General features: G+C 31.2%; 2 protein-coding genes across 4 annotated transcripts; one reads left to right on the top strand and one right to left on the bottom strand.

The window, feature by feature from the left end:
• Window positions 1–310: 310 nt before the first annotated feature.
• Window positions 311–4,860, bottom strand: LOC103503017 (uncharacterized). 3 transcript variants are annotated; one of them, XM_008467165.3, is made up of 5 exons: window positions 4,684–4,855; window positions 4,013–4,348; window positions 3,655–3,874; window positions 1,816–2,875; window positions 311–756 (listed from the first exon to the last, which is right to left on the bottom strand). In XM_008467165.3, exons 2-5 carry the CDS (start codon window positions 4,250–4,252, stop codon window positions 570–572), a joined length of 1,707 nt encoding a protein of 568 aa, XP_008465387.1. In that variant the 5' UTR covers window positions 4,253–4,348; window positions 4,684–4,855; the 3' UTR covers window positions 311–569. The 3 variants fall into 3 exon arrangements, with proteins under 3 accessions (XP_008465387.1, XP_008465383.1, XP_008465385.1); XM_008467161.3 differs by having other exon boundaries at window positions 3,655–4,348; window positions 4,684–4,860; XM_008467163.3 differs by lacking the exon at window positions 4,684–4,855 and adding an exon at window positions 4,467–4,676 and having other exon boundaries at window positions 3,655–4,348.
• A 12,801-nt stretch (window positions 4,861–17,661) lies between these two features.
• On the top strand, window positions 17,662–22,500 carry LOC103503019 (dihydrofolate synthetase). Its single transcript, XM_008467166.3, has 10 exons — window positions 17,662–18,051; window positions 18,287–18,384; window positions 18,486–18,636; window positions 18,956–19,018; window positions 19,126–19,287; window positions 19,824–20,006; window positions 20,094–20,193; window positions 20,479–20,610; window positions 20,950–21,081; window positions 22,006–22,500. Exons 1-10 carry the CDS (start codon window positions 17,755–17,757, stop codon window positions 22,332–22,334), a joined length of 1,647 nt encoding a protein of 548 aa, XP_008465388.1. The 5' UTR covers window positions 17,662–17,754; the 3' UTR covers window positions 22,335–22,500.
• Window positions 22,501–26,628: the final 4,128 nt, after the last annotated feature.

Genomic DNA, 26,628 nt, shown 5'->3' with positions numbered 1-26,628 from the left:
AAAGATTAGAAAATCATTCAAAAATACTTGAAAAGGCTAGTAGCCTCATGTAATCTTTAAACTCAATCAGATTAATCACTCTTTACTCTGCAACCAGATTCTATTTGCTAATTATAAATTTGACAGCAGCCCCTACATTTCATTATAATTACAGAACACAAGTAAACAATAACAAACGTAACCGAATAGGCCCCTTTTTCAGATTACTTCTTCATGAAAATTTTAGTTTAGAAAACTATCTAGAATCAGCTCCAAAGCAGGCCTCATTTGACTCAATCAAACTACCATCAAGGGTACCAAACATGTAACATAGACTAAGACAATGAAAATAAATAACTACCCTGAATGCACAAAATTTACAATCAGATCGACAGGTTACATGTCATGTCAACCAACTATGGTCTATCAATATAGCTTTCCTCCTAAGAAAGGTCCAACATAACTATATGTTTTATGCTTTATGCTATTTTCCCGCAAAAAGACCCTTTTTGGGAGTTTCTTCAAGCGGAGGGCATTCAGTCTTACATTTGACTATGAATTTGTTTGGCAGTGGAACCAATGACATAATGTCATGCAAGTAAAAAGAAAGGATCTTCTTTATTTCCATAGATCTCGAACAACTGCTTGGAGTAATGTGTGGCTAAATTTCTGCACAGCTCAATCGCCTTTGGGTCGTACTCCTCCAACTCTTTAACAGATTTGTTGAGATTACCTTGTGGATCGCCATTGGTGAGAAACTCAGCCAAACGGGTGCCCCTATTAGAGAAATTACAGCGACTCAACAAAATTCATCAACAAGTACCTTTGGTGTAATCTCACTTTTCTACTTGCACAAACTTTATAACAGCAAACATGCCACAACACTAATTTCTTGCAAGTGTCCAACTTTTTAGATAGATAGGGGCAATTGCAAATATAGTAATCTGGGTCAAAATATTAATGAATTTAGCACAATACAAAAGAATTTACAAATATAGCAAAATTTAGATCCAGCTCACTGTCTTATCAACGTTAGACAACATTGCTAAAAGGATTCTATCAATGAAAGAGTACTAATGATAGTCTATCACCGATAGATTTTGCCATTCATGAGAAGAAGAAATTGCATGGTTATTTGTTGATTGCATATTGTAAGAACCTTAGTTATGGTTATTAGTAGAAGATTAGTATGATTATTGGAAGGGGAAGATTAGTAAATACCTATAGATAGAGGGTGTAAGGTTAGAAGGAGAGTGAAGAATTTAGGTTGATCATAGGCTCTTGGGAGATCATTTTTCAACCCTCTAGAATCTCTAGAATCTGCTGAGAGTGTTACCTTTCTTTTACTTTTCATTTATGTTATTTTGCATAATATGATTGTATTGAGATGTTCCGTGAAGTAAATACATAAACTATGGAGATCTTGTTCTGTTTTCTTGAATACATTGTGCTGTTGGGATTTTCTGTTTGCAGGAAGAAGAATCCTAACAATCTTATTGAAAACATGTGCTTGAAAACATGTGCATAACCATTAATTGTTTCTATCAATCAAACGGATATATTTTGCTACATTTTCAATTCATTAAAAACGTTGCTATACATTTAATTATTAGCCCTAAAAGTGATTTTTTTTTTCAACTAGATTAAGATATTCCATGTGCATTGTTTGCAACATGTTTTTGAGAAAATGTATATGGAAGAAAAAATGCAAGACTGTACTAATGGCTCAAACTCAAAATGACAAAGAGCAAAACGGTAGTAAGCATTGTTTAGGTGCATTAAGTTACTAAACAGAAAGAAAACAATCATAGTCATTGAGTTGGAAATCGTATATACCTGATAGCATCGAACTTGCTGAATCCTCTCTTGTTAGAAAACAACGTTTCTTTACTTATTTTCTCCTCAGAAGTTTGCTGTCTATAGAGAGCACACACAGCCTTCATACACAATTCAGGATCCTTGCCAAAAGATGCAAGCATATCAGCCTCATACTCCCATTTCAACTCTTTTTTTCTCCTTCCTAGCTTAGACATTATCTCATCGTATCCTTCACCGCCGTTCGATAAATCTTCTGAATCTTCTGACTGAGACGTGCTTCCAACGTCTGAATCATCAGAGCTCTCAACAATAAATCCTTCAAAGCTATCAGTATCACTCCCAGCGACTGATGCAACATCTTCCAATTCGTCTTCAGCGTCCGTCATGCCATTCTTGATACCAACAATCTGACTTGCAGAGTTTTCCTTTTCACTTCCTTTCTCGTCGTAATTTCTTAATGACACTAACCGCCTCCTTGTAGGGATTGCACTAACCACAACTTTGTCACATGTAGAAGTAGGGTCATTGTTCAAGTCCGAAAGTACTTGTGTACAGTTTGTTTTCTGAAGAAATCTGATCTTCAGTTTCCCGATTGGGACATTATCGTCGTCATCAGTTTCTGTGTCGCTGGTCAAAATATTCAAAGCCCGTTTCCTTTTCAGAGTTGAATTAGAGATAAAATCATCACTTAAAGCTTCTACATTTTCCGCATTGTTTGTATGGCAATCAGACTCGGTTATTTTGTTTCCATTGTCTATTTTCTCCTCAAAACAAATAGATACACATTCACTTAAATCTTGAGGGGCTGAAACACAAGCCTCGCTCTTTTCTTGAGTATGAGAAGGCAATTTGGCAATGATTACTTCATCATCACTATCATCAATGTTAATGACGCCATGTAAAGGTCTAGAAACACCTGGAGTTAATGGTGCCATCTTTTTGCTGGGACTCTCTTCTTCGAAACTCAACTGTTTTCTAACTCGATTACCATGCTCAAAATGAGATTCTATAGTACCACGTTTTCTTCCTTGCCCAAAAGAAAGAGTAGGATTGGGTGATGAGCCATTTGGAGGCGTTCCTATCATTAGAGTATATCCACCAAACACAAGGAAAAAAGTTGTTTAGAATTCAGTCATCTAGGAAGAATCAGGTTAAAAGTAACAAGAAATTCATTTAACACATGCGCTGGTTAAAATCTTCATGAAGACACATCAAAGATATTAAATATTTTACAATCAAATCCTTCACATCACTGTCTTGTTGAGTGGTTGTTTTAGAATCTGTTTGGATAAGTGTGTTATTGAATTTATAAATAAAGAAACCAGAGGAAACGTAAAGCAATAGAAAATCATTTAACACATGCGCTGGTTAAAATCTTCATGAAGACACATCAAAGATATTAAATATTTTACAATCAAATCCTTCATATCACTGTCTTGTTGAGCGGTTGTCTTAGAATCTGTTTGGATAAGTGTGTTATTGAATTTATAAATAAAGAAACCAGAGAAAACGTAAAGCAATAGAAAATCAACACAAAGACTTACGTAGTTCATTAACAATGCGTTAACTGTGTCAATGGATAGAGCAGTTCATTAACAGTGCGTTAACTGTGTCAATGGATAGAGCGAGACCCAATACTTGGTTGTTCATAGTTCCAGAAAGGCATTCCAACAAATTGTTTTTCAAAGAAGTTATTTTTATTCAAACTATTTTGATTTAGAAAAAATAGGACTATCTATAATAAACTATTCTTAAGCGTTTGTCCAACACTTCAAATTTTTAGTTTAAAAAGGTTAAACCAAACAACCTTGGTGCTATTAAGAGAAAACAATAACAATAATAAAAGAAAAGGAATACCTGCTTCAATGTTACTAATTTCTTTACTAAAAGCATAATGATTAGAGGCCACACCATCCGAAGCACAAGTTTCATGACTCATTGATAATCCAATTCTCCCTTCAAACTTCCCACAAAGCACTGGCTTCCCATCACCTTTTCTTTCATCCATTTTCGAAAACTGAATCTCCAAGTGTTTGAACTTACCTTTCCACAGCTCAGCCTCATTTTCAGCGTTCTTCTTCTCAACAGCCAAAACATTATTCTCAATCAGAAGCTGAAAAATCTCCTCTTTAATTTCATTATTATCAACTAAATTCACAACTTCCATCTTTACATCCTCAAAACAAATATTTCTTCCATCTTTACCACAACTAACCTGCTGTCCACGTTCATGACTCTTCTCCATCCAAGCTTTTAGCTCTGTTTCAATGACTGATTTTTCTGACTCCAACTTCTTCATTTGGCCCTGAAGTAATTCATACTCAATCTTTTTTATTTGAATCTTCAACTCTAACTCTTCACACTTATTTTCAGCTTTTTCACACCTCAATTTCAGTTCACTGCACTTGCATACATCTCTTAGTTCTACTTTATGCCTAACTTCCTCCACATCCATCTTCACATCCAACACAATCACAAAAAAACTGGATCAACTCTGAAATAAATAACACTGCAAGTATTTAGGCCACCAAAGCCATCTCCAATGGCATACCTGAACATTAAAATGAATCAAAACCTTAACGAAATACAAGAGCTTATAAACTGATAGTAGTATAGTTTAATATTGGAGAAACAGGAGGAGGAAAAAAAAGGGTTTATCTTTTTTGTACATTTTTTCTGTTTCCTGAGCAACAAGCAAAAGTTTCAGACAACCAAAGAACCCCACATCAAAAGATTAAATTTTACGGGTTACCCAGTTTGTAAGAGGAGTAAACTACTTTGATTTTCTGTTTGTCCTCTCGTTTCCGAGATTTCAGGGGAACCAAACAGATTAGAATAGAATGAAAATAGAGAGAAATGCGCAAAGACAGAGAAGCGTATACGTACAAATCAAATGTGGGTTCGGCCAAATAGCTAATGTGGATTGGGATTGTGAGGGTTTAAAAAATGGCGTAATGAAATAGCTGTGGGTGCGATCAGAACATACTATGTACAATGCCATGCTTCGAGAAGAAGAAAAGCCAATGTCCGTTTCTCAATGCTCTTAGATATTTCCAATACGATTAGACACGGTCTCTTCTCTTCCATTCCAAAAGGGAAAAAAATGTTTTTTAAAATAAGGAGAAAATTAATGTTAAGAACAAAAGTTTAGAAAATATTTAAATATATTAAAATACTCTATTTGTGTTTTTAAAAAACATATCAATACGTTTGGTTGCAATTCCATCACGAGTATTTTTATATAATGGGTAAATATCAAATACTATGAACTAATAATTTAAAAATATTTTTTTTGTTGAATTTTTCTTTTTGAAATATGATTGTTAGTCATTAGAATTAGTCATTGGAGATAATTAAGGCAATTGGTCGCTAAAGTCGGTTGGTCGTTTTTTGAGTTGCTCAGTGGAAGTGATCACCTTAGTCTAGTTGCTTTATGGTGGTCTTTGGAGTGGATACCAAAGTTGGTTATCAAAAGTGGATAACATAATTGTTGATGGTGCTTGTTGGAGGAAGTTAACAAAAATTTTCGTTCGAGTAGATTGCCAACAACAGTACTCGAAGGGGGTGGCAAATGGTAGTGTCGACTATAACTACAACTATGATAGAAATGTGGAAGAGAGATAATGAGGGTGGTTTGTAAAAGTTAAATCAAACACACTATAAATTTGATTGATAATATACTAATTGATAAGGAAATTAGACTTTGGATATAAACCTCCACAACTTTGATTTTGATTTTACCTCAAAAGATGTTAGTCCAATGAAAATAATTATTTTCAGTTATATATTCATAATAACTTTACGTGAAACTTTGTTTGCATTCTGTAATGTGATCAAAGTCTTACATCGATTAGATAACGGATGATCATGGATATATAAGTAATGACAACTATCATGAAGGTGTATACCCAAAATGGATAGTATCATAGTGTGGTTTAATTTAAGATACAAATATAGTCATTGACACATTTAAAATTGTAAACATTTATTTCCATGTCACCTTATGAATGTTGTGGTTGTCTATTTCAAAGGTAAGTGGTTTATAAATAGTTAAAATATGCTTAGGTGATGTTTCTAATTAAATCCAAGTTTGAGAAGGTACAAAAGAAACTAGGAAGGACGTTTGAGGTGTGGGGTCGGTTATTAAAATCAAAGGATTATAATAGTATGTGGGTTATTATAGTATGTGTTTGGGATGCAAATTATTATAGTTTAGGTTATTATAACATGTGTTTAGGATGCAAATTATTATATATAAAAAGTGAATTCTTTTTTGCAATACACATATGTTTTTAAAGTTATTTTATTCAATCTTATTAATTATGTTGTTCATTTAATAAATTTAACTATAATATTCATAAAACAATTTCCTCATTTGTTTAGGTGACTATGTTTGAAATTATGAGAAAATAATCTAAATTTTTAGGAAATGAAATTTGTCCCAATTTTTTAAAAATTAAGTTTTTAAATTCTTTACTTAGGTCAAGTTTATATGCAATTACTAACATAAACTTATGCACGTTCATTATCAAAATAAACTTAGGTAAAAGTTAATTTTAGTCTTGCTTTGTTTCCTTCTCTCTAGTTTACTTTTTTTACTTTTAGGGGTTGTTTGGGACAAAAAATGACTTATAATAGTCTGGATATTATAATAGTACGAGGATTATTATAGTCTGTGTTTCGAGTGCATAATATTATAGTCTGTGTTATTATAGCCCGCGTTTGGTGTGCAAACTATTATAGTATGTTTTAGGGATGTAAACTATTATAATCGGATTTTTCACTCTTTTTTTTTTGTCTACAAAAATACACATTTTTCTTCGATTGATTTTTTTTTAATTTGGTTATTTAGGATGTTTATTTAATAAATTTAGTTTCAAACCGAGGTTTTCACTATACATGAAGTACAATTTTTCTTACATGAAGCTAGTAATTTTGCATTTCATTATAACCATAGAACACAGCAACAAATATAATCAAATGGACCATACTACTTTTCAAATTACCATTGATAACTAGATTAGAATTTTTTAAAAAAAAACTAATGTATTTTTAAAAGTAACGTCAAAAATAGAGTAGGAGGAAAAATATTAACAAAAAATAAAATAGTTTGGGCGAAGTTGTGGATAGGTATACAACTTCAATGAGATGGCACGTGGACCCTACATCTTTTTTTATTATTTAATATATATATATATATATATATATATATATATATATATATATATATTATTAAATATTTAAATCTCCAAATTCCAAATTTCAAAAATATCTTCCCTTATTAAATATCTTTCCAAATTCCAATTTTTAATTTTCAAAAATATCTTTTTTTATTAAATATATTTTCAAATTCAATATTTTAATCTCCTAAAATATTTTTCCAAATTCCAAATTCTAATATCCAATTATTTTAATATATATATATATATATATTAACAAAATATGTTATTAAAAAATATATTAAACAAATATTTGCAATCCACTAATATTAACAAAATATCTAATTTTTTTTAGAAAGTTATGGGAAGAATAATTCTATTGTATGAAAATTAGAATATTTTGTTTTTTAGAATCAAAATATATAATTCTATTGTACGATAAGAATATCTAATTTTCAAAAATATCTATTTTTTTTATAATCAAAATAAAAAGAGTTATAGCAACAAATAATTTTGTTAATATAGGTGGATTGCAAATATTTGTTTAATATGTTTTTTTAATAACATATTTTGTGAATGGGTCTTTTTACAAATAGAACAAAGCGGCAAAATATTTACACTGTATAAAATAATTCTGAAAACAGAAAAAACCCACAAACCCACAGTGTAAAATACAAAAAATGTCTCATCAACAACGTGCGCGTAATATATTTGGTATAAAACGCGCACATAATATATTTGGTATAAAATGCGAGCGTAATATATTTGGTCGTTTAGATTTGACTATTGTTTGGTACACGATCGTTTAGATTTGGTTATTTAATTTGGGAATTATTTTTTTTAATTATATCGTTTAATTTGGTTATACGATCGTTTAGATTTGATCATTTAGATTTGGGTAGGCAAATTATTTTTATTTTGGTATACGATCGTTTAGATTTGGTTATTTAATTTGGAAATTATTTTTTTTAATTATATCGTTTAATTTGGTTATATGATCATTTAGATTTGGGTAAGCAAATTATTTTTCTTTTGGTACACGATCGTTTAGATTTGGTTTTTTAATTTGGGAATTATTATTTTTAATTATATCGTTTAATTTGGTTATACGATCGTTTAGATTTAATCATTTAGATTTGGGTAGGCAAATTATTTTTCTTTTGGTACACGATCGTTTAGATTTGGCTAAACGATTTTTAAAATTTTTTTTGTACGCGATCATTTACTTTTTTTTATACGATCGTTTAGATTTGTCAACACGATCATTTATTTTTTCAAGATTCTTTAGTATACGATTGTTTAGATTTGGATAAACGATTTTTTTAATTATTTTGGTACGTGATCGTTTAAATTTATCTAAACATGATTTGTTTTTTTTTTTTTTTACTTTTTTTTACACGATCGTTTACATTTGGCTACTCCAATCTAAATGATTTTTTTCAAGATTCTTTATACACGATCTTTTAGATTTTGTTATTTTTTGTACACGATAATTTAGATTTGGTTACCCAAATTTAAATGACGTAAAAAAGAAGAAGAAGAAAAGAAGAAAGACGATGGAAAGAAATCGCAGAGGAAAAAAAAGAAGAAAGACGATGGAAAGATTAAACGACGTATAAAACGAAGAGGAAAAGAAGAAAGACGATGGAAAGAAATCGCAACAAAAAAAAAAAAAGAAGAAAGATGATTGAAAGAAATCACAGTGGAAAAAAGAAAAGAGAAAAGAAAGAAAGACGACAAAAGAAATCGCAGCGAGGAGGAAGACGATGAAAGAAATCAAAGCGAAGAGGAGAAGAAAAATGGAAGGGCAAATATGAAATATTTAAAAAATTGCTAATTTTAGAGGCTTTGTTACCCGGGTCTTACATAGTTTGGTGTTTTGCTACCTTCCTGAAAAGTTCCCTTTTGTTAATATATATCTTTTTTTAAAAAAAATTGGAGATTGGAATTTGAAATTTGGAAAGATATTTAATAAGGAAAGATATTTTTGAAAATTTGAAATTAGAATTTGGAAATATATTTTTGGAAATTTGTAATTTATAGATTTGAATATTTAATATATATATATATATATATATATATATATATATATATATATATATATAAAATAATGAAAAAAAGAAAAGATGTGGGGTCCACGTGCCATTTCATTGAAGTCGTAGACCCGTCTACGATTTCCAAACAAAGTCGTGTACGGGATATACGACTTCGCCCAAATTACTTTATTTTTGTCAATATTTTTCTTTCTACCCTATTTTGAAATTACTTTTCAAAAATACATTATTTAAAAAAAAGATTCCGCTAGATTACGTTTCCTCCCAAATAAATATGGTCTTAATTCATTTTTCGTGTGTAATGAAAAACGAGATACATAAAAATGAATGCATCTTGAGATTTATCTAAGCATCTTTGTTTATAATTTTATCACAAAAAATTAGTACAAAAACCTACATACTAAGCATCTTTTCCCTTTTTACCATATACTAGTGTCAACTTTAAAAAAGTTTAACGAGTAGTAATGTAACTTCAAAAATATTTTTGAAATAAACTACAATAGCATTGGCTTTTATAAAAAACAATAAATTCCAAGATAATTTTCTATAATTTAGTTAGAAATCAAAACCTTTATTAATTAATGTTAAAATATTTGGATAAGATTGATAGTAACTCAAAGGTTAGTATGTAGATTTTAGGTTTAAATTAAAATGACTTCAGTAAAAATATTAAATTCAATTGAATAATTTAATAATAATAAAATAGTAATTTTAATCTATTCTTTTTGCAATAAGCTTTCTTATTATAATTAATCTAATAGAAAAAAAGAGTTTTCGATGATGAAAAATAAATTTTTAGAGTTTTCAATTAACAAATTTAAAAGTGCAAAAGAAAAATGTAAAAGAAAAAAATAGAGAGAAAGGAAAAAAGAACTAATGGAGAGAGAAGAAGAAAGGAAGATTAGGAGATTCCAAGAAGGAGCATCGGGGAGTGAAGGGGTTTGAATAACCAAACGCGGAGTATACTACTCTATTTTACTTTTTGGGTCAAATAGGTCTTAAAGATTTAGATGTCGTTTGGGGGAAGGGTTGGGTTATGGGGGTTAGAGTTATGATAAACCTAGGATTATGATAAAATGTGTTTGGGAGAATGATTATGGAGGAAGTGTTATAATAAAATGTGTTTGGGAGAATGGTTATGAAGGAAGTGTTATGATAATGTTGTGATAAGATATGTTTGAGAGAAGTGTTATGTGGGTAGGGTTATGATAGTATTATAATAAGATGTGTTTGAGTGTTATGAAATTTGTTATATATATATATATACATATATATATATATTTAATTCATATTATAAATCCAATACACAAATTTCATATATTAACTTACCAAATTGTCATAGTTTTCGTAGAACAATTTGCCTTAATGTATGTAAATACGACGTTCATTTTTAACATTTTCCAAGTAATCGTTACGTGCGAATAATTTTTTTGTTTTTAAAATTCATATTCTAAATCCAATACACGAATTTCGTATATTTAATTTACCAAATCGTCCTAATTTTCGTAAAACAATTTGTCTTAATTTATTTAACTACAATGTTCATTTTCAACATTTTTTAAGTATACGTTATGTTTCAATAAATTGATTTTTATGAATATGACACGCACGCAACCCATAAACATATAAATAAATGCAAATAACAATTGGAAATACGAAGTATTGGAAACGAAAAATAACAATCAACGCTTTTACCAACTATAGTTTTGTTTTCTAGTGAAAATTACAATAAATCTAGTTTTAGGTTTCTCTTCAATTTATTTTAGTCTACTTTTAAAATATTAAATTAAATTTTTATTTTTTTAACGGTGATTTATATACTTTCAAAATATTTATTTCAATCATTTTGCAACAATTATTGGGTAAAAAATTCATGATCCTACTGCCTCTATAACAAAATATTTGTTATGTTAATTTAACCAAGCTTAATTTAATAACCAAAATAACATTATGAAAAATATAAACAAACCGCCTCTAAATAATAAGATCGTTGAAATTACCACCAATTGTTAATTTAATCAAATAGTTCTTATAATTTTTTAATTGTTGTAATAAATTTATGGTAGTTTGTTAAAATGTTACCATTTTTTTTATTGAATTGACATTCCTTAGATATTTAAGCTAATTAACAAAATAAACTGAGGTTGAGATTGATATTAAAATTTTAATAATGTAATTGTACCAAATTTCATAACTTAAAAATAAGTTATGATTTTAAAATAAAAATATTAAAATTAACAAAACTCATAAATATAAAAATTATAAATGAGAAAAAAATGAATTAAGGAAGAGTTGAAGAAGAGTTCAGGAAAAGTTGAATAAAGGTTGAGAAGTGTTGAAGAAGGATGGGAAATTGCCAAAAATAGGTTAAAAAAGGAGGGTTAAATGACTTTTGGGATAACTTTTCAAAATAAAGAGTTTTAGGACAATTTAGGTGTGAATGGACAAAAATGCCCTTCATTAAATTTCTCTTTCTCTTTTCCTTTCCCTCTTCCACGTTCGCTTTCCCTTCTCTCCACGATCGATTTCTCTTCTCTTTCGCGTAGAGTTCCCTTTCCCTTCTCTTTCGCGTAGAACACCTGAAGCTACTCTGGTCATTCGTCGCTCGCCCTTCGTCGGTCATCCAGTGCATTTCGTCGCTTCTCTTCGAACCATTCAATCAACTTCGAGCGTTTTCTTTTATTTCGGTGAGTTTCATCTCTAACCCATTTTCAATTTATTTGCTGTAAATGTTTGGTTAGGGTATTTGTTGCTAGTTTCATTCGCAAATGTCTGGGTTTTGGAATGGACTTATTTACTGTAAATTAGTTTAGTCAAAGTTTGGTTTAGGTTCTTAGAAAGTTGAATGGGTAGTGAAAAATGAATTGAACTAGAGGATTTAGTTGGATCAAATAGAGGAGGAGTAAGCAATAGGAATAGAAGGAATAGAGGTTTTTTTTTCTTTATCTCGCATGTATCTTGCACGCATCTGGCACATTCCAAACTTTCACTATTTATTTCAAAATGAAATTGGTACACCTCCTAATCCATTTAGAGCGATTCTTTGCATGTTTAGTAAATATATTTGGCCCTCATGTTTTATCTCACACGTTCCAAACTTTCACTATTTATTTCAAAATCAAATTGGTACACCTCCTAATCCATTTAGAGCTATTCTTTGCATGTTTAGTAAGTCTCTTAGGCCATCATGCTTTATCTCGCACGTTCCAAACTTTTACTATTTATTTCAAAATCAAATTGGTACACCTCCTAATCCATTTAGAGCTATTCTTTACATGTTTAGTAAGTCTCTTAGGCACTCATGCTTTATCTCGCACGTATCTCGCACACATATCGCAGTTATTTTTGTTATTTCTTTGCATCTTGCAAACATCTCGCACATATCTCGTAGGTTCTTAAGTTCAAATCAATTTTTGCAGGAACTAAAAAACCTAAAGTAGTTTAAGGATGACACATGTTCGGATTTTAGTGCGTTACGGTAGTGCATGGGATGAGGGACGAAGAAAATATGAAGGAGAAGTGTTAAAAGGCATTGTTGTCAGTAAAGAAATAACACACAAAGATTTACATGATGAATTATATGACCTTGCAGAAGTTGACCCTACAAAGTTCGACATAAAGATAAGATGTATATATGAGATAAAAAGGGAAAAGGAAGCTCCTCCATTTGAGTTAAGCAATGACTGTGATTTGAAGTTTTATATTCTTAGTGAAAATCCATTGGAGGTCCCCCTATACCTATCATTTGAGCCTACAAACAATCAAAGCAAGAAATTGTTAAACAAAGATTACAATTCAGTATCTAGGAGCAACCAAGTTCAAAATTTAAACTCTCATCCTTCAATTGGAATGGATACATTACATGGCAATGAAGTTGATATTAGTGAACTTCAGGTTGGCTTGTGTGAAACATGATAGAGACCAATTCGGCTATATAGAAATCATACGAGTCATATCATTCAAAAGATGATACTTTTACATGGGAGTCAGTTGAGATGAACAATGAATTGTTTGACATCCCACAACAAAGAGATGCTCCTACAAAAGATTGCAAAGGAAAAGGTAAAGTTGACTACAGCTTCTCAAAGGAAGTGGTTGGTTCGAAGAAAGCTCTAAAAGTGAGGAGTTGGATGTAGGACAAATATTTTTTTGCAAGAGAGATTTGTCAATGAGATTAAGTGTGTTGCAATGAAATTTTCTTTTCAGTTTGTAGTAAAAAAGTTTATAAAAGAGGTTCTTTTTGTAAATACATCGACAACAAGTGTGGTTGGAGATTGCGAGCGGTTAGACTGAAGGATTCAAATATATTCAAGATTAAAAAGTATGTCAAAGTTCATTCATGTTCTCTTGAGTTTTTGAATCGTGACCATAGGAAAGCAAAATCTTGGGTTGTTGGAGAACTAATAAAGTCCAAATTCAAGGGAGCCAGTCGCCTATACAAACCACGTGATATCATAGAAGACATGAGGCAAGACTATGACATAAATATGAGTTATGAAAAAGCATGGCGTGCCAGAGAAAATGCATATGAACGAGTGCTAGGGTCTCCTGAAGAGTCATATAATCTTTTGCGTAGATATGGTGAAGCACTCAAATTTACAAATCCAGGTACAATATTTCACATGGAACTCGAAGATGATCGTTTCTTTAAATATCTTTTTATGGTTATTGGTCCATGTGTCAGAGGATTCTTAAATTGCATTAGATCGGTCATAATCATGGATGAAACATTTCTTAAGAACAAATATCGGGGTCAGTTGATAGTGACCGTTTGCTTAGATGGTAACAACCAGATTTATCCTCTAGCCTTTGGAGTAGTTGATAGAGAAACAGATGACTCAATATAGTGGTTCTTAGAAAAATTGAAAGGTGCAATAGGGGAGGTGCCTAACCTAGGCTTCGTAACAGATCGAAAAACATGCTTCTCCAAGGGTATTTCATCAGTTTTCCCCTCTGCATTCCACGGCTTTTGTGTCCAACATTCGACTCAAAATTTGCATGATAAATATAAGAATGATATGGTTTCTACTTTGTTTTACAATACATCGAGAACATATCGTGAATCAACATTTCTAGAAGCGTGGAGACATCTTCTTGCATTTCCTAATGGTTCAGAAAAATACTTAAATGATGTTGGAATAGCATGGTGGTCTCGTGTTCACTGCCCAGGAAGACGATATAACATGATGACAACAAATATAGCAGAGTCCATGAATTCTATACTGAAAGAACCTAGAGATTTGTCTATTGCTTTATTCCTTGAACATGTTCGAGCTTTGCTACAACATTGGTTTTGGAAGCGTTGAGAAGAAGGCATTAAAGTGACGTCTACATTGACCAAATGGGCAGAGTTAGTTATTCAAAAGAAACAAGAACAAACTTTGACAATGAAGGTCAACCCAATTGACTGTTACCAATTTCATGTCAAAGATTTAGATAAGGAGGAGGTCGTAAATCTTCAGACTCAAGAATGCACTTGCAAGGAGTTTCAAGCTGAGCAACTACCATGCTCACATGCCATTGCTGCAGCACGGGATTGCAATATAAATGTTTATAGTTTATGTGCTAATTATTACACTAATGAATGTTTGTTGGTTGCATATGCAGAGGTCATCTACCTAGTTGGGAATCAGTCAGATTGGAAGACAAGCGAAGACTACATACGTATGACTGTTTTACCTCCGAAAGTAGTTAAAAGAGTTGGTCGATCAAAGAAAAAGAGGATTTCAAGTATTGGTGAAGCTCCAAAATTGCATAAGTGTAGTCGATGTAAACAAATAGGTCACAATAGATTAACGTGTACGAATCCAATTTCATATACCGAGAAGTCGAGCATACAAGATTAGAAATTTCTCTACCAATGTACTAATTATTATACTAATTAATGAATGTTTTTTCTTAATGATGTGTCCCAACATTCTTACTTTATGTGCTTCCAGATAGATGAAGAAGACGAAAATAACAACTGGATTATTCATTTAGGAACACAAAAAATTGATTTCACGATCGTTTAAAAACAACTAAACGATCGTTTAAAATAACTAAACGATCGTTTAAAATAACAAAACGGTCGTTTAATTTTATTAAATGATCGTTTTTATATTTCACACGACTGTTCGTTTAGTTTGTAATTCTTTAATTTATATATTTTTTAATTATTTGCTACACAGCTGCTTTCATGATCGTATATACATATTTAAAAGATCGTTTTGAAATAATTACACGATCGTTTAAAAACAACCAAACGATCGTTTAAAACAACCAAATGATCGTTTGAAAACAACCAAACGATCGTTTGAAAACAACTAAACGATCGGTTATAAAAAACTAAATGATCGTTTAACGTAACTAAACGATCGTTTAATGTAACTAAACGATCGTTTAACATAACTAAACGATCGTTTAAAATAACGAAACACAACCGAAAATTTACAATATTGCCCCTTTGGTAAAAACAACCAATATATATGTTCCGCCTTCTTCGTTTTTCGTCACCTCGCAATACACAACCGCACTGATCACTCAGTCCATTTTTCTCTCAGACCATTTTTGTCTCAGTCCATTTTTTTCTTCAGCGTCAAAAGGTATTTTCCTGAACTTTTCCTACTATAACGTTACACTTTTCCTTTCTTTATATTTCAAATGTTTCGACTTCTGTCTTGAAAAACTATCGTTCCGTTCTTAAATTCTTATTGTCAAGCGTTTAGGATTTCAGATTCGTTTAAACTTATATTCTTTAGATTGTTAAATTTATTACTTGTCGATTAGCTATATTTTCAGGATGGCTGTACCTAGCGACAAGTATTTCCGTGCTACTGTCTCATGCCAGTAACATACCTGAACAAAAATAACTAAACGATCATTTAATTTTAAATGTATGCATAAGTTTTGAAGTAAGAAGTAAGAAGTCACATACCTATAATGCATGCAGAAATTCATTGATAGTATATTTTTTTTTTGTCTTAGTTGATTTCTTCTTTCCCTTGGCATATTGCTTGTCCAAGGCTCTTTTCAAGACACTTAAACGATCATTTAATTTTAAATATATGCATAAGTTTTAAAGTAAGAAGTAAGAAGTCACATACCTGTAATGCATGTAGAAATCCATTGATAGTAATTTTCTTTTTGTCTTAGTTGATTTCTTCTTTCCCTTGGCATATTGCTTGTCCAAGGCTCTTTTCAAGGCATTTAGCATGTGTCCAAAAACAATCCCGCCCCAATCATAATTATTAAATGTATTCCAATCATCAGCAATCTTGAAAAAACCAATGTCGACTTTGGTTCGCCTATCTTTTCCTGACAAAGATAGCTCTATAAAATAGACTAAAGCTAATTTCACAATATCATCGTCATCACCCTTGTATTCCAAAAATATATCCTCTAAGTCGCTTACATAAATACACTCCTTGTCTTTGAAAATTTCTCCAATAATCTACTATTCCCAACCAACTGAATAGACTCCTCTTTAGGACCCCATAGACCCGTTATGATGTTAAACTCTCTCCTACCGAAAGTACAGACAACGCCCCCTAGTAAGAAACTTATATAATCCTTTCCTTTATCTTCCACCTCCCTTAACAATAAGTAGTGGATGAGTGGCCCATTAAAGACAATATCTAGGTCCAAAAAGTGCCCAAACTTTGTTTTCCTAAATAAGGCTAATTGATCGGGTTTGAGTTTGACCTTAATATTATGTGTTATCTTTTTCTAAATGAGACAAACTACTTACTAGGGCATAAAAATGATAGGAAGGATTAATCTTGTACAAGGGTTCGTCGGTCGATGTCGATGTCATAATTGAAGCCTGAACAAAAAGAAACAAATTCAGAGTTAAAGAAGGGATCCAAAGAAAAAGGAGCAAAATGCCAACTATATTTAACTTCAATTCATTTCACTACCCATTTAACTTTCTAAGAATCTAAACCAAACTTTGACTAAACTAATTTCCAGCAAATAAGTCGATTCCAAAAAAGCCTAAACCAGACGAATGAAACTCACAACAAATACCTAAACCAAACATTTACAGCAAATAAATTGAAAACGGGTTAGAGATAAAACTCACTAAAATAAGAGAAAACGCTTAAAGTTGATTGAATGGTTCGAAAAGGAGAAGCGACGAAATGCACTGAATGACCGACAAACAGTTGGAGTATCTTCGAAGAGCAGAGCGAGAAATTTCAAAAGCCAACAAAAGGAGATTTTTTTTTTTTACTTCAGGTGTTCTACGCGGAAGAGAAGGGAAAGTGAACGTTGGAAGAGAGAAAGGAAAGAGAGAGAGAAATTTAATGAAGGGCATTTTTTTGTACATTTACACATAAATTATCCTAAAACTCCTCATTTTGAAAAGTTATTCCAAAAGTCATTTAACCCTCCTTTTTTAACCTATTTTTGGCAATTTCCTAAGAAGGATTGAGTAAAAGTTGAAGAAGGGTTAAGGAGTGTTGAAGAAGGTTTGAGAAGGGTTAAGAGGCTAAAATTAGGGTTACATAACCTTTCCCCAAACGAGGTTGGATTACATAATCCTAACCCCTATAAACCAACCCTTCCCGAAACGACCCCTTAATTTTTAATTTTTGAAAATTAGCACGATAAAATTTTTGATCACTAGCCACTCTTTTATGCTAAGCTCATGTTAGCTGAATAAGGATTCATTTTAATGATACTTCGCTCTATCACCCATTCTTCGAGAGCAAATCCCATCTCCTTCATTTCTTTTCCCCCAGAAAAACAATGCCCATTTCAGAATGAATGTCTTCAAATATCATCACCACTGTCGCCCACAGATTCTCGGAAGCCTTCTCCTAAATCATTTCATTGGTGAATGCCCTTCTATCAGTTCCCGAAATGGGTCCAAACAATGCTTCGCCACTCACTCAGAAGATCAACACATGACTGAATTCATGGAATATTTAGATTCCCTGAAGAACTACGAGAAATTGGGTGTGCCCAGAGGTGCAGGCACTGATTCTGATGATGGGTTTGACCTGGGAAGGATGAGAAGGCTGATGGAGCGACTGGGTAATCCACAATCCAAGTTTAAGGTTGCCTTGCCTCTTAGTTTTCTTAGTCTTTACTAAATCTTGCAGTTTTGGACTGACACAATTCATCTGTAGCTCAACTGAGTTAAATTAGACTTAAAAAGCCTAAAAAAAGTCGGTAGATTTTTAATCTTTTATTCATACTAATACTCATCTCATGGGAAATGATATTACCTATGTTTGAAAATTTCATATGAGAAATGTAAGGTTATATTGACTAATGGTAGGACAATTTTAGGCAATTCACATTGCTGGAACGAAGGGAAAAGGGTCGATTGCGGCATTCCTTTCGAACATTTTACGAGCAGAGGGATACTCAGTTGGTTGTTATACTAGGTACAGCCCTTTTGCAATAATTATCAAATTTTCTGTATAGTCTTACTCGGGATTGATTTGAGAAGGTTTAACTTCGTGATTGTGAATTTCTTCATGCGTAGTCCTCATATTGAAACTTTAAGGGAACGTATTTCACTTGGAAGATCTGGAGAGATGGTCTCTGGGAAGGCACTAAATTCTCTTTTCAAAAGGAATAAAGAGGTTTTTGATCAGTCAGTAGAGCTTGAACATGGACGTATAAGTCACTTTGAGGTATTAATTCGGGCTTCTGTTGTTGTGATTGAAAATTCTCTAGGAACTCAAATGGCTTATTTGCTGCTTCTGATTCTTCTACATGATTTTATTAAGCAAAATGATGTTCCATGTCTAAGTTTTCACTTTGTAAATTTGTGTGTCATGTGATCTTTAATAATATATCCTGCATCTTTTTCTTTTTTCTTTTGGTTTCATCTAGAAAGATATAAATTTTTCATGTCAATGATAAACCTTTGAACTCTTAAAAGTTCATTGGACCAATTCAGTCATTGATGTTTTCTTTAATCTTTTAGACGAGCTGATGAAATTCTCCCAGGTCCTTACTGCTATGGCATTCTCGCTCTTTGCTCAAGAGAATGTTGATGTTGCAGTCATTGAGGTTCACTTTCTTTTAACTAATTTTTTTCCTTGACAAGTATTTTTGTTTGTTTCTCCAGCAAAAACTTGTAAGCCATTGACAGTATGTTCTTATTTTAACGGAAACAGGCTGGACTTGGTGGTGCACGGGATGCGACAAACATAATTTGCAGCTCTGGACTTGCTGCTGCAGTCATAACTTCGATTGGAGAGGAACACATGGCTGCCCTGGGTGGCTCTTTGGAAAGCATTGCAATGGCAAAGGCTGGAATAATTAAACGTGGTTGTCCAGTTAGGTTGTTTTCATGATGTAATTTTGATGCTGTTTGACTTTGTCAAGCTTTTGATATTCATTATCCACGCAATAGTTAGTTTTTCTTTTCTAATGAGTTGAAATAACCTACAAGAAGTGAAGAGTTGACTAAAGTCAGCCCGAACTTGCATAAGATCAGAGAAATGTTTTCTGAATGGCTGTAATTATTGTTTGAAATCATAATTGTGGTTGAAAGACTGAACTGAAGTTTTTGTCATAATGAACTTCAAGCACCACACAAGAAAACTAAATTGAAATCTGTTTGTCAAATTATATTGTCATATGGGAAGGTATCAAATTGGTCTATTGCAGTAAATGACGTAGAAGAAAATGTCCCCTAACGTGATTGAATTTTCTCTCCTAAAGTTGTTGATGTTAGTCTATGTGTTTGTTTGTCTGTGTCTATGTGTGAGAGAAGTTTATTCTTCAACCACTATTGTGATAATATTCTCCTGATTCATTCTCTTTTTCGTTCTGAAATTTATTCCTAAAAGGCTCCTGAATTTAATGTCAGACAATTCTGGGTGGTTCATTCCTTCCAAGAATTGAGTACATTCTTCGCGATAAAGCATTGTCCATGTCTTCACCTGTAATAGCAGTCTCAGATCCTGGAAACAGAAGTACCATAAAAGGTGTAAACATGCTCAATGGAGGACTTTGCCAATGCTGCGACATAGTAATTCAAATAGACAATGAAGTATGGCTAGCTCATGTATTCTTAAACAAATATAATTTCACTCCTTGAACTTCAAGCAAGAGTTCTTTAATCTCTTTTTCAATGCAGTTCGTCGAGTTATTGGATGTCAACCTCCGCATGCTTGGACGTCATCAACTTCAGAATGCAGCCACTGCAACTTGTGTTATTCTTACTCTCCGCAATCTAGGTATAAATATCATTTTGTATATTTGATTTGATATCCGTACTTTCATTTAGAGAATAAATATGTGATGCGTAATGTATTTCCATGACACGTTTACTTAAGGTGCATCTACACTTTCTTTTTGAAGTTTCTGAACAGTTTGTGCCCTTTGCATGTGAGACCTGTGCAGACAGGATGCTTTAGAGACAAATGTACTAAAGTCTTAAAAAAAGATGATAATGATGCAAGATAGATTGTAGTTTATTTCACTGAATACTTTTAATATCTCCCTAATGAGAAATAATTCAGGTTGGAGAATTTCGGATGCATCTATCAGGAGTGGACTAGAGCAAACATTCCTTATTGGTAGGAGTCATTTCTTAGCAGCCAAGGAAGCTGAGGTTCTTGGACTACCTGGAGCAACAATATTGCTGGATGGAGGTGCATTCATATTTCCATTGTGCTCATGACAATTTGGTCTGTTGGAACCTGATCATTGTGCTCATGCTGCGTCTTCTCTATCGTATTGTACTTAAAGATTTTTGGCAGTTTGATGTTCAGTTCATGGGCTCTCTTTTCACTGTTATTGGTAAATGTTTATAGTTGGTCTGCTGATGCCTGACGCTTGAAGGTTTGCAGAATATTGTAGATCAACTTAGTGTTTTCGACCTGCATCAACTGATATATATATATATTTGAGTTATGTTGTTCTGGATATTGGTGCTATGTCTTGCATTCTTTTAGACTGCATTTCTAATTGGTTCTTTAATTTTTTCACAGCACATACCAAAGACTCTGCTAAAGCATTAGTGGATACCATTCAAATGGCTTTCCCTGAGGCTCGATTGGCTCTTGTGATTGCAATGGCTAGTGATAAGAATCACGTTGATTTTGCCAGAGAATTCCTTCAAGGTTAGCCTTCTCCTCTGCTAAGAGTTGGTCTCATATTTTCTTCAGCACAGAAGTTTCTTCTTGACTGTAAATTCTTCGATATTCTTGGAACTTTTGGATTATATAGGCCACATCTGGTTCTTATAACCATGTTTCTTTTGAATCATATGAGAATGTCTGCAGAGATAGATTAGCTTAAGTGTGCACAGATTGAAATAGATGACTGGAACAAAGTGTGTTTAACAGAAGTTGGTAAGAGAAAATATGTTTAAAGAGTGAATAAACTAAAACTGGTAGCGACATTTTTGTCTAGTGAATTTATGATAGGTTCTAGAAATTTTCATTTTAGTTCTTAAATATTAGTCGAGGTTTCAAATTTTAGTTAAAAGAAGCTTAACAAACGAAAACAGAGAAAACTTTATCTTCCTTATTTATCAAATAGGAGACTGAAAATGAGGTGTGGACTCCATCAAATCACATGCTTCCTCTTCTACCTTTGCTCTCCATTTTCTAAATACAAAATGAAACCTTTAGTTGAAGTAATGAAAAGTAACGAATAAACTTTCCCAAGGGAGAAATAAAAAAGCAAAGAGAAAATATACATAAAGTGAGCTTACTGAGCACCCAAATTAATACAAATATCCTGAGAAGCAAAATCAATCAATAATTTAGGAAAATGATATCATTGATAAGCTTTTAATTTGGAAGTATTGAAGCCCTCCAGGCAACCCTGCTGCTTATTCTCTAAAGTCTTTTGATTATGGTCCATCAAATCTTAGAAATGATTGCAATTTAAACAAAGCAATAACTTTTTCGAGAGATTTTGTTTAATTTTTTATATGTTATGCGATGTCATGTAATTTTGTTCGTATCTGTCTACTTTGATGATGTGACAGTGAGATGTAGCAATAAAATGCTGACAGTCGGCAGTTAATTGACTTTCAGGTGGAAAATTAGAGTGCGTTGTCTTAACTGAAGCCCACATTGGTGGAGGCAAATCAAGGACAACGTCAGCTGCTTTTCTAAGAGACTGCTGGATCCAAGCATCCATTGAATTGGGGATCCCTATTTCTTTAGAAACTAAAGATGCAGAAGTTTCCTTCACAAGCAAACTCGAAAACAGACCGGTATTGACTACTGAAACCTCGTTATTACACGCCATAAAAATTGCTGCTGAGATTCTTAAGCAAAGAACGAAAGGACAGCAAAGCCTTGTCGTAGTATCTGGCTCTCTGCATGCTGTTTCAATGGTGTTATCTTCTCTTCATTCTTGAAGTCTTTATTTGTAAAAGCACTTCTTTTGTATGTACTTTGAGCATAGTTCTTGAATATTGCAGATTATTTTCTTAGCATATTTCTATGAATTATCTGAAGTGTGGCATTAGTGGCAGGGAAAAGTAATGAAACAAACCTTACAAAGGGTAAGTTGTTATTGCTCTACTTTCTGAAACTATAGTAGAATGCTATGAAACTCAGCACGGAGTGATCCATCCAATGTTTACAACAATGATAAAATTTTCGGAATTTTGCAACATTGAGAAGTGTTCGAAAGTGTAAAAAAAATGTCAAGCAAATGAAAAAAGTCATTGGAGAGGTTTGTTCAGAAAACTTCGTCAAGAGACTTTTTGCCAACGATGCTTAACAAGTGTTAAGAAGAGGGTTCGGCAACCTTCAAAGGGATCAAGATGCAACATACCAGTCTAAAATTTTGGAGCACTTTGTGTTAGATTTTCACATGAAAGTACTTTGTGTGAATATTTGTGAGATACTTATTTTATTAGAATAAGAAAAAACAAATGGTTATCTTGGATTCAAAGAGACAAGATTTGAGAAAGAATGGGTTTAAAAAAGTATAAATGCTGTTTGTGTTAATTACTTGATGGTTTCAGAAGTTGAGAGCTATTCTGAACCCTATTGTTGACATTCCAATTGCTGTGTACAGAGCCCATTAGTGAATCATAAAGAGCAGACTGAAAAAGAGAGGTCTAATGTTGGGTAGCCTTTATCTTTCGCTTTCTCTAAAGCTTTTTAAAGCTTCTTTCCCCATTTTCTTTAATGCATTTTGATATATTTTATTTTACCTCTAATTTGGTAGATATCTTTTAGAACTTAGATGTATTTATGTTTCACTTTTCTATGCAACCACGCACTAAATCTTAGCCAAGCTAAGAACAGAAAGTTAATTTTTATCGCTGTTTTTCAGCTCATTTAGTAACCCTTTTGATTTTTTTCTTGTGATATTTTTGAGTATTTGAGCTAGGATCCTACGACATTTGAAAGTTAAGAAAATTCATAAAATATTAAATTCTAAATATGTGGCTACCATAGATTAAATTCATTCCCTCTTAGCTCGTTATATTTATTAAATATAAGTTTTTTATTTACTATAAGACCAACCTATTGTTGCCATTTGGTTTTTTATTTTTTGTTTCTAAAAATTAAACTTATAAAAAATTAATTATACCTTAAATGGTCTTGCTCTATCATCTCACATCATCTCAATGTTATCAACAACCAAGTTCTAATTTTTTTTAAAAAAACAATATAATGTTATCAACAACCAAGTTCCAAATTAAAAAAAAAAAAAAAAAAAAGCCTTGTTTTTGTTTTTAAATTTCATGTTAGAATTCAACCTCTTACTCAAGATTGATGGAAGCTATGGTAAGCAATTGGACTTACTTTTCAAAAGAAAAGGAAAAAACTAAAATTCCATTTCAATAACCATTTCACTTTGAAAATTAAGTATATAACACTCATTCCACTAATCTATTCTTTATTTATGCTCTAAAAAACCAAATCAATTTTTTGAAAAGGAAAAACAAATGTTTTGAAGAACTTGTATTTTGAATCTAGAGTTTGGTTAAGATTGCAACTTTTGTACTTGAAAATGATGTCCAACATTATAAAAATATTAGAAGAAATTAATTTAATTCTCAAAAGCCAAAAACAAAAGCGAAATAATTTACCAAATATACCATAGTTTTTAGTTTTAAAAAGTTGGATAAAGTTGCAAACGTTTGTGAAAAATATTTGAATAATAATTAATCAATTTAATTTCAAAGATTTTTTTAAATATAGAAAAATGAATCAAAATATTTACAAAATGTAGCGAATATTTTTCATATTCTATTAACGATAGACATGATAGGTCTCAACAGTTTTATCATTTACAATAATTTTTCTAAATTTGACTGTTTTACATGTTCCAACAATATAATGTTTTGGATCTTTCGTCAATTCATGCACACAAATTTGGTATGTTATGTTTTTGAGAAAAGAAAAAAAAAGAAATATATTAGGTTATAGTTATAGTATATATGTTTTTCTGTCTTGTTTGAATTGTCATATTTGCGTGTACATATATGTCTTTTATTATGTCGTTGTCTTCTCGCATGAAATTGATTGATTTCAAAAATCAACTTAAGTTTAAATACACTATGAGATTTGGTATAAAACCAAATATGGCATCATATAATGATTCGAACTCTTAGCAACATTTAAATATTAACTTTCAATGATGTTATTACTTAAAATCCAAATCTAATGGATAAATATAACTAATTTACTATCTAATCTTTTGTAATATTTGAAATAAAAACTTTAATTAAATCAATCATGGGAAAACACAATTAATACAAAGAGAAACCAACCAAATTTAACATTTTTTATTCTACATTTATGTAGAATTCAAAACTCTAGAAAAAGGAAATTAGAGAGGAAAAAAAACAACACAAAAATGTTAAAACTGGCTTCCACTTTGTTTGTTGCATATAGAAAAAAAAATGCTTTTTTTTTTAATTTAAATAATTTCAATAAAATCTATTTAAAATCTATTTAGAATACTTGTACTTTTTTTCTCTTCCTAAAATAACTTATTTTCAAAATTAAACACTTAAAAAATTAATCCAAATATATACTCGTTGACCATTTAAGTTATTTTTTATGTTTTGAAATTTACTATCAAATAATGGAAAAATTAAAAACGTTTTTAGTGTAGCAAGTTGATTTTCAATTTACAATTTTAGAGTATATATAATTTTATTAAATACAGTAAAAAAATGTTTCGAATTACGGTATGTCATTTTTAAAAAAGTGAAAAATGTAATATATTATAAATTATGTACTATATCACAAAAAATAGTTATATATATACAAATATTTAACGTAACAACTGTTCATGAATATATTAATGTTTAAGGTTTAAATGCCAAGTATTATTTAGTAACCATACAGCTAAGCTTTATGTTTAAACAATGGTTTAAATTAAAAATTAGTTTTAATTAATTTGAATTTGCTATAAACACATATATGAAAGCATAAAAATACAAATTTACTTTTATTCATTCTCTTTATTTTCAAATTTATGTTTTTTAAATTTAATTACCAAACATTAACAATTTCTTTAAAATTATCTTGAGCTTATCTCTAGCCCTTTTTGTGTTCGTTATCTCAGCTTCTTGTACTCTCTTTTTTATCGTTAATGAAGCGGGGATGATGAGAGTACTAAGGGGTGTCCACCTAGTGGAGATGTACGAGTGCACCTACTGACCCAATGTTTTTCTTTTAAAAACAATTTCTTTAAAATTGAAAACTTTAAGTTAAAAAAATCCACATGTTTGAACCAAAATGAGATTTTGTTGTTATTGAATGTTTATATATAGAAGAATAAAAGAGTTAAATAAAATAAATCATAATAACATTTGATATAAATTCTAACAACAAGGATATATAATTCAACCAATATATGTTTATGAATTACTATTTCCATGCAAACTTAAAATTTACTTATTGGCTTTGGAGCAAAAGAAAAGAGAAAAAATTACTATCTTGTATATCAATATTTATCTTACCTTTACGTATGAATTTTTTTTTTTGCCTTCCAATTAAAAGTCCCAACCAAAACTAATAAAGAAATCATTACCAAGTGACTAAGGTACAAATTTGTGGAACTTCTATATTTGTCAGGTCGAATGCCACTAGTAATTATATTTTTACTATATACTATTTTAATCTAATAACATTCACCTCTTCTCTTCTTTTTTATTAAAAAATTTAAAATATCATATCTTACATAAAATTAATATGGAAAATATTTTAGGTTTTTAAAATTAGGAATTGAAATCTAAATATCCTAAACATGGTTGTTTTTCTTTTCTTCTTCTTCTTCTTCTTCTTTTTTTTTTTTTTTTTTTTAATAAAAGAACGCTCCAATAAGTTTAACTGGACACTGCAATGAACAATGTTATAAAAATTAAACACTAAATTTTCTACAGTTTTCCAATGAAGGGCAATTGGAAATAAATAGGAGAAAAGGAGTTTAAATTATTGTGTTTTTATTATTATTATTTTGAGAATTGGGTATTAAATATGAATGATCATTCTCAAAGGACCCACAATCCCAATGAGCAAAGTCTAGAATACTTCTAAGTTTTAAATGATGAAATGACTCAAACTCCATATATGCCATAGAATAATCTCATCAAGTTTTTCTTTTTTTTTTTTCTTTCCCTTTTTTTCAATTAAAAATAAAAAAATTTAAAAAATATTCTTGTTTGTTTACATCACTCA

This window comes from Cucumis melo, chromosome 6, assembly GCF_025177605.1.
Source record: "Cucumis melo cultivar AY chromosome 6, USDA_Cmelo_AY_1.0, whole genome shotgun sequence".
Lineage (NCBI taxonomy): Eukaryota > Viridiplantae > Streptophyta > Magnoliopsida > Cucurbitales > Cucurbitaceae > Cucumis > Cucumis melo.
Note: the sequence above shows the minus strand (reverse complement) of the source record. Positions and strands in the feature narration are given on the sequence as shown.